The sequence below is a fragment of the Necator americanus genome, chromosome II (assembly GCF_031761385.1).
Source record: "Necator americanus strain Aroian chromosome II, whole genome shotgun sequence".
Taxonomy (NCBI): domain Eukaryota; kingdom Metazoa; phylum Nematoda; class Chromadorea; order Rhabditida; family Ancylostomatidae; genus Necator; species Necator americanus.
In genome coordinates this window covers 17,174,466-17,183,625 of record NC_087372.1, presented here as the reverse complement: position 1 = coordinate 17,183,625, position 9,160 = coordinate 17,174,466, and the positions used below count along the sequence as shown (strand labels likewise).

The 9,160-nt window shown below is 42.7% G+C and overlaps 1 protein-coding gene across 1 annotated transcript; it reads left to right on the top strand.

Moving 5' to 3' along the window:
• Nucleotides 1–574: 574 nt before the first annotated feature.
• RB195_018163 (uncharacterized protein) lies at nucleotides 575–7,507 on the top strand (the record flags this gene model as incomplete). The annotated part of the gene is made up of 9 exons (XM_013447984.2): nucleotides 575–652; nucleotides 2,513–2,599; nucleotides 3,281–3,410; nucleotides 3,969–4,096; nucleotides 4,427–4,543; nucleotides 4,607–4,724; nucleotides 4,784–4,914; nucleotides 7,269–7,418; nucleotides 7,484–7,507. The coding sequence occupies 9 exons, from the start codon at nucleotides 575–577 to the stop codon at nucleotides 7,505–7,507; spliced, it is 963 nt and encodes a 320-aa protein (XP_013303438.2).
• Between the last annotated feature and the right edge of the window lie 1,653 nt (nucleotides 7,508–9,160).

Genomic DNA, 9,160 nt, shown 5'->3' with positions numbered 1-9,160 from the left:
GCACAGATTAATCGACGCATAGATGAAAGGGTTAGTTGCACTCCGACGGTGTCGAACCATCGCCAGCGCACACACACAGTGCCGAGCTCTTACCATTGCGCTCACACGTGCCCGCTTAGTTTGTTATATCACCCAAGGCGGATGATTTTCGAGCTAGTTTTGATCCTCATTTTTGTGCCGTTTCCCCTCCTATCCTCTGAGATTTTTCCACATCTTCTACAGGTTCTTTGATTTATTACTACGTAGATTAGCGGTCATGCGTCGTTTTTTTTTCCACATTCGCATTAATCTAGCGGTATCTTACTAGAGTATATATAAAGTTCCTGATTTTGTTCCAATGTTTGTGTAAAATTTCGCGGCCCATTTGTAAAGTTCTCACTAGGTGTCGTTTCCGTTCTAATCTACAAATTTTTAAAGAAATATCCAGTGTATTGTTTTGGACAAGTGCTGCAAGTGGTGCCTACTACTACCTGACAATCACTTTCTTGATAAAAATCTTCCCTAGTTTTTGATTCCACTTTTTTAGTGCCCTCTAGTGCATTTTTTCGAAAATATTGTGCAAGAATTCCAGACTATGAAGATCGGGAAGGTCCTGATTGCAGACGATATCGAGAAGGAATGCGTTGACTTACTACATTCTAACGGGATCGAAGTGAGGCGTTAAATGTTTTTCAAACACTCATCAGATATGCAAAAGATTGAAATACGTAACTGCTGTAGATCAGTTCTCAGCTCTACTCTTTCATTCTCTTTCCGCGTCCTCAGTTTTTTCTGCTCATTTACAATCTGTTTACTTCTATAGAACAACATTATGCAGTTCTGTTCCTTGATAAAACTAAATTATCTGTATTGTCGGCGCTGAATGTGTTCAAAAGTGTGAACGGGACGCGTCCGCCACAACGGATGCTCTTCTTATGTTCAACGTACAAAACTCAACATACATGTCACACACTCCCTCCCACTCCCCCACCCTACCCAAAGGCATCGTGTTTGCGCCGTTGGACACATCCGTCAATCCTGGGACTGTGACGAACCACATGTGGGTGGTGTGAATTTGGGCGCACGGGACATTACGTAACTATAGTCGGGTCAAAACGACATGAACGTGTGTTACGCAAGCAGTTGCGCTCGAAGCGGTGTGGTGGAGATAGCGGTTGGACTCGAGGCGGGACCATCGCGAACTACAGCAATGAGCAGTGGTGGAGGAGGACCTCACTGATCGTAACCGCTACGCTCCACTGCACCTGTTCGAACGCAACCGCTTACACAACTGCACCGTACTTTATGTCGTTTTGATGCTACTATAAGTACGTAGTATTATTCATATTCTAAAGTCGGGTCAAAGCGATGTGAAACTGCGGCTGCGTGTGCAGTCGCGCAAGTTGCGCGATGAAGCTAGCGGTTGGGATTGATGGAGTCATGAACCGTGAAACCGCGAACTACGGTGTTGAGTGGAAATAGCAAGAGTTCCCGTTCGATCCTAACCGCTACGCTTGAAATCATCGTTTCGAGCGCAGCCGCTTACGCGAGTGCAGCAAGCTTCGTGTCGTTTTGGTTTTATTATAGTATACGGTAAGAAGGAAAAGGAGGAAAAACACTAAACACATAACAGTCCCGTATGCATAAAAATTGAAAAAAAGCTTGACCATTAATGTGTTAGCGGTAGGCGTTTGCTTAGGTTGTGTAACAGTTCAAGTATTTTATCCCTTCCCCAGTTCATTAATCTCTTCGTTGTGAGATGGACATTTATTCACTTATAAATTGATTACCTCGTCTATGGTACTGCGACCCACCATCAAGTCGATAAGCTCATTCGCACCCTATCCGTCATCATTTCCTTGTCCCTCAACCCTCTAAGGTCGAGTATATTTTACAAACCGAGAGCAAAAAAAAAAACGCATATGATGGTGTCTTGGTGATGTATCTTGTACTGTAGGATTTGGTTGAAAATGCGGATCGAACCAGAAGTTTCTCCAACTCAAGTAATTACTTAGGGGCATCACCCCACGAATCTGAGGTGGTACGGATTTCAGGTGGAGTATTTGCGTACGGGATCGTAGATTAAGGAGAGGGGGGTGATTCCGTCCATTTCTTGTTAATTGGCGTAAGAAATGGCCCCGGATGATGTGGCGTGTGCACACGGCTGGCGCGCTCCAATCGGACTCGTTGTAGAAAATAGTACGCCGGAAAGCTCGAAGCCGTATCTTCCTGGCCGTTTTTTTACGGCAATTAGGAAGAAGTGGACGGAATCACCCCCTCTCCTTAATCTACGCTCCCGTATACGAAAACTCAACCTGAAATCCGTACCACCTCAGATTCGTGGGGTGATGCCTTTAACCAAAAGTTAAGGAGAGGATGCTACGCCTTTGAATGTACTAGAAACTGGAACTTGGAAACTGGAAAAGTGAAAAAGAAAAGAAAAGTACTTGGAAAAGTGCAAAATCCACAATTCATTCATCCACCGGAAAGAAAACTAAGAAAGTGAAACGTACTATAAGATCTCCTGTTTCAGGTAACAGTGAAAACTAGGCAGTCGAAGGATGAGCTGAAGGTGTCCTTGGCGGACCATGATGCTGTGATCGTCCGAAGTGCTACCAAGGTGTGTTGATTTAATCGTTTACTTCACGAAGGTGGAAGAGCAGGCAGCATCTCTGTTTGCACTTGGCAATACATCTTCCCTCTAATTTTCAGTAATTCTTTCATGAACCTGCGCAACATCTCCAACGTATTATTTGCACTACATAGAGGTGGGAAAGCAGGAGTTCTATCAAGGCTTTCGATCGCTTGTGGTTGTTTGAAGATGACTACGACTGGAATGACTCCTCCTAAAAGAGGAAATCTATTTATCTGAACTGAAGAATGCGATATTTTCATTATTTACTCTATTTTCAACTTTTCGCTTTTCTTTTTGCTGTTGAACCACGCAAAGTAAGTCAACTGAAATAAACAACTTGTTGCACTCTTGAATCTTCCGAATACCATGCACATGATCGAAATTCCTTCAAAACGTTTATCAAATTCAAAATGCCACATTTAAGGTGGCATTGGAGCAAATGAACATTTTCCTCGTTGGGAGAAATAAATTTAATTTTTGTGATTCATATTTTAACTAATAAAGTCATTAATGCTCACCTCCTTGTAGCGATTAAAGTTTAAGGATGAAAAAAAAGTCACGGGTTGTGTTAGCGGATAATTTTTGTGGTTCGACTTATTTCGTAGCATTTCTAAGTTTTATTCCATGATTTTTCCTCGAATACTTCTTTAACTACAGAATTTTCAGATCACAAGTGAGCTGATTGGAGCTGGTGCCGCAGGTCGTCTTAAACTTATCGGTAGAGCTGGCACGGGTGTAGACAACATCGATGTCGAAGCAGCAACGGCGAACAGAGTTCTCGTCATGAACACTCCTCGTTAGTGCTGATTTTCCGTATGGGAGTTCGTATGACACGCTTCGTCATTGGCTGATGCAGGCACTAGTTAATACCGTTCTCTCTTCTGCCCCTGTTTGGTCGATAGAACGATTATGTCGAAGCTAATGAAGAAAACTATTTTGCTACGACTACAGCAATGACGTTATCCCAGTCATACACTGTTGCATATGAAAGAGTGAAAAAAAACACTAAAAAAAAACGAGAAAGTAGGGCCCCATGGAGTTTCTCGGCATCATTGTCCTATCGATTCCCGCGTCATCGATCCGCGGGTGGACAGTGTCAGTGCCCGCCTTCGCCGAAGAGTTAACGCGTCAGGCCGACCTAATAATTTCGTCGCAGACTGCACATCGGCGGTGAGAACATTTAGCATTAACACGGGACGAATGTGCGGGGAATATACTCAAATTGAGACCATTTATTAGTTCTGTTTTCGAAAATGGCAGGCGCATTTCCGAAGCACTTACATATTTTCATAGTTTTTGGCGGAGAATATACTTCTATGGTTTTTGGCGGAGAATATCTCTGTGACTTCTTAAGAAGCCAACTCACGATCAGCAGCCGAACTCACTTGCATCCTCATCCTGAGCCTCACCAGGCACGTACCTCAAGCCGACGCCTCTATGAAGGCTGGTAAATGGGCGAGAAAGGATTTCATGGGAGAGGAAGTGAGTTTTGCTTATCATTATTTCATAGGAAAACAGTCTTGGTTTTCACCTTGTGTTTCTTCGTCTTGAAGGTACTGTAAAAATGATGTTACAGTAAGCTAAGTGTTGTTCATCGAAGCATCATTGTGTAACATTATCCTGCATTTGTGCCCAGAAATATGTTGATTCGATGTTATAGTTCTTCCATTCATCATCTACTGAGCACGTAGCATAAGCATACAACAAAGGCGAAGCAGAAGTTGCTCGTCATTCTAGTTTTAAGTCCAATCTTTATAAGTGGTAAAAAACAGCGTTTACGTAAGAAATTTGTCTGCAAGCTTATCCATCTAGATATTCGGGCGCACTCTCGCAATTCTGGGATTAGGTAGGATTGGAAGTGAAGTCGCTACGCGCCTTCGAGCTTTTGGGATGCGAGTTGTTGGCTACGATCCGCTGCTCACCAAAGAGGTTGGTTTTCTTTATGCTGTTTTCAGGTGCCCTGGAGTAACGGAGTTTCTCTTTTGCTTTCAGCAAGCGGCAGCGAAAAATATAGAATTATTGAGTCTGGAGGAAATTTGGCCTCAAGCTGATTTCATTACTGTTCATGTTCCTCTTATTCCAGAGACAGAGAATCTCATCAACGCTGAAAGTGAGTGAACTTTCCTCTGACGTCAATGCTGTGGGAAATCATTTGATCATTTATTGCAGCACTTAACAAGTGCAAGAAAGGAGTGAAAATTATTAATGTAGCTCGTGGTGGAATAGTTAATGAGCAGGACCTAGTGGATGCCCTTAACTCGGGGCAGGCAGGTGGAGCAGCCCTCGACGTTTTTGCAGAAGTAAGTGTTTCTATTGTTTACTTGGAGAGACTCTCGACCTTTTTTTTATCACTTGTTTTGTAATTGAGCAGGTCATTACATTTCACTTAAAGGCATCACCCCACGAATCTGAGGTGGTGCAGATTTCAGGTGGAGTATTCGTATACGGGACGGGAGACTACGGAGAGGGGGGTGGTTCAGTCCATTTCTTGCTAATTGCCGTAAAAAACGGCCCGGAAGATGCGGCGCCGCACAAGACTGGCGCGCTCCAATCGAACCTCTTGTACAAAATGGTGCGCCAAAACGAATGAAGCCGTATCTTCCGGGTCGTTTTTTACGGCAATCAGGAAGAAATGGACTGAACCACCCCCCTCTCCGTAGTCTTCCATCCTGTATACGAATACTCCACCTGAAATCTGCACCACCTCAGATTCGTGGGGTGATGCCTTTAAGGGCGGGGTGACCACGAAATTGACGTGGCACGGAAACCCTAAGGAAACCGGAAAGTTTGCTTCTTAGATTACGGAAACCTGCGTGGCCCCGCTCAACTCCTCCTAGTCGTCCTAGAAACAACCTCATCGGTCTTCGACCGCTCGCTCGTGGACAAGGGAAGAGAGCGCGGCGCGTGCACAAAGGTGGCGTTTGGCAACTGATTTCGTGGGAAAGAGCATCATCTTCGAAGTCATTTTTGAAAAGATTAGGAGAGGATGGGCGCAGCCACACTAGTTTCCGTAATCTACTACCCAAACATTGCGTTTCCTCTGGGGTTTCCGTACCACGTCAATTTTGTGATACGTTACTTTTAATGGGGATGGCCAGGGAAATTCTCCACTCTTCGTGTTCCCTCCAGTAGTGCATAAGGTTCGAAACCTTAGTTGGTTTTCTTAGTTTGTAAGTACCTCAGCAAACGCAAAGCACGCCTTAAAAAATCCATGAAATAGATGGATCTGGGACTGACACGATCGTCGGACAAGATGTCTGGTCAAGACTGACCGGACATCTTGTCCGACGAAGCGACCCTTTCCGTTCGTTTGAGACATGAAATGAGAGATTCTTAAATCTTAAGAAATCTCAAACTGGATCAATTCCGAAATTACTCGAAGCAGCTCTTTACTCCTGCGGCGATCACACCGAGTAATAAGATCCACTTCCATTCCATTCGCATCTTTTCCATCTGTTGCAGTAGTGAAAGGAGTTCCTTATTCGTGCAAACTGATCAGCTTGGTGCCTCTGATCCATTTGATCTCTGGATTTGTAGGTGTTTCGCGTTCTCGCTGCGACACTTGCAATATACGTGACAAACGCGTTCTTGCCACTGTTGAGAACTCAAGATTCGAGCTTGAAGTTCTTTGAACTCTTTTAGTTGCTTTTGACTGCTTCTTATTTGCTTTCTGCATAACAATTCAATGCTACATGAACTGCTGTTGGACATCTTTTTCTCCGCTCTAATCTTTGTGCAAGTACGGTGAACAAACAGGGTTTTTAGCAAATCCTATTTACTTCCTAAGATCACTTGTGCTCCTCATAATGTCAATTGTGTAAACAAGAAAAAGGAGAAATATTTCGTGTTTTTGTTGTATACGAATTAAATCTTATTTTCTAGAGTAGATAAGGAGTACACCTTGAGTAAGTATAAAAGGATAAAGTCACTGGCGTATCAATCCACTTGGGATGCGCCAACGCGTTTTACTGGAATTCGTAATCGTTGAGGTTTTCGAACGCGTGCTGGCCTATGCGTGACCACACTCAGGTCCGTTTAGTAATCCAGAAAAAGTGTGAAAAATAGCCTTGGTTGCACTGCTGTTTTCTGCGATGTAAACTTATTACGCGACAGAACGCAAGCAATTCTGTCGAACGTCCGTATTCGAACTGATATGATTCAAATGAGCAGCACAAGCTGCTGCTCTTGCGCACAACACAATCACAGAGATTGCGGATTGCATATGTTATATCGCGTAACAACCAACAACGAAGGGGTTACTGGTGCAACCAGTTTTTGTTTGTATAATGGTCTTGTTCATACCAGTGAAAGCAAGAGATTAGTTAATTTTTAACTATTGAAAACGGTTGGCCAAATTTAGTTACAAGAAGAAACCCTTATTATAGCTTTGAATGATGGCACTGTTTTCCGTTAAACTGCTTCGGTTTTGAAAAGCAAACACTAATAAATTTTAGTGAATATAGCGAAAAAAGAAGCTAGAAAGTCGATGTACACGAGAAGATACGGTCTCTTGAGAGCGCATGAATTTCACGAAGGAAATAGCCATGCTTTTTCGAAATTATAACTTTTCCTTTCCCTTCTGTGAGACGCTGTGGAAAAATTTCAATGCCCATTCTTCGCAGGCATGGTAGGGCTTCTGAGTCTTTTTCTCCAGGAGCCTCCAAAATGCCGTCTCCTGGTTGAGCACCCGAAAGCGATCTGCACTCCTCATTTGGGGGCGTCAACTATCGACGCTCAACTAAGAGTGGCCACTGAAATTGCCGAAAACATTGTGCAACTCAACAACGGAAAGGTGTTGGGAGTGGTTCGTTCCCCTTCAATGTGTATTGTTGTTGATCTGTTTCCACTATCCGGACTTGATCTTTTCAGCTCAACGCAAAACAAGTTCTATAGAGGTAATGAAGCACATCATCACATCATCGGGATTCATCATGTTATATTATTCTTACGGATTCAAATAAAGAATGTAACAAATTGTGTGGGATGAATGTTTGCAAATGCGAAACACAGGCGCAGCCACCGGCGTGATGTCATTAAATTTCGCACACAACAAAGTAAGCTGATTTTATCTAATGGGTCCCATTATTGTAATACATTCTCATGCGAGGAGCATAATCGAACATAATCGAACACTATTTCCTTTTGCAATAACAAAGCGGCGAAGTTTTTGAGATTCTTTAAGATCTTGAACCTTTCGCCTCCGTTCTGTGGAATTGCAAGTTTCGCCGCGAAGTTACGGAACGGCAAAGTTTGTTAGAAATGCAAAATATCAACAGAGTCAAGTGTGGTGATGGGACCCTCTCGAATGCGACTCATCCTCCCAAAGTTGCTGCCAATTCAATTTATTAAGAATGTCGTGTGTTTCGGAGAACCAACATCGAAAATTAGCCAATTATTCTTTTTAATCAGTTATCTTTAATACTAATTGAAGCACAAATAGGAACGACAGAAAAATCATCATTTTGTTTTGGCAATGTAACAATTGGACAAGCAGGTTCGACGCCCACTGAGGCAAGTTTTTGTGAGAGAGATAGAAACTTGGAGTCATCTCCGGAAAGAAGGAGAGTCCACGTATAGAAAGTTTTCAGCAGTTTGAAGGTGGTTTTAATTTTTAATGAAATTTAATGACTAAAAACTCAGATTCTGCCTACATTGTTACGTCTGAACGATCGCAAATAACTTTGTGATGATAAAACCGAGAGTAATTTTTTTTTGAGCGGCTTTCTGTAGGAGAAGGTTGCCTCTTCAAAACAAAACAGTTATACCGCTGTTTTTTGCAACCTCTTAGTTTTTTCTGGAATTTAGATGGGACAAAGGTGGGAAAATGGCATTTTCCCTGTTTTTTTTCATCAAAAATTTCGAAAAACGAAGAAGCACTGGAAATCGCTTGATGCAGCTTCTGATAGAGAAAATCCTTGGCTACGAAGATGCTCTGCTGGAAGGTGTTTTCCTTCGCAATAAGTTATTTCGAGTTATTAGGCTTTGTTCGAGATCATACATTTTCGGTGCACGAGGAAAAAAATTGGGATTTTAGTAAGGTTTCCTGCTCCAGAAAAACGAGGTAGCATTTTAGAAAATCACCCATATATTCGGATAGAGGGGCTAAGGAAAAGCATTTGCTAAATTCCTCCTTTCCGAACCGTCTGCTTCACTCAACATGGGAAAAATCTTTTTAAAAAAGTCGAAAAATTCCAGATTTATTCCCATCTAAATACCAAGGAAAAAACTAAGAGGTCGCAGGAAGTAGAGACATGACTATTTTGTAAGGCAGACCTTCTTCTATGAAATGGTCCTCAACGCACCTCGCTAGGTCCTCTTATTTGCTCGACAACCCATGCAGCAAAATAAAACTCGTAGTTTTTTTGAGTATAAGATGGGCAATTTGTGTAGTGTGTTTGTATGCGTGCATTCACTTTAGGGCCTGCTAAGGTATGAAGAGATTCATTCAACTCTGGTGACAATCCGTGAGAATGAGGGGGTTCTTCAGTTCCGGTAGTCGGAAAGACCTCTGATAAAGTGATGATGTCGAAACGTCAGCCCACAAAT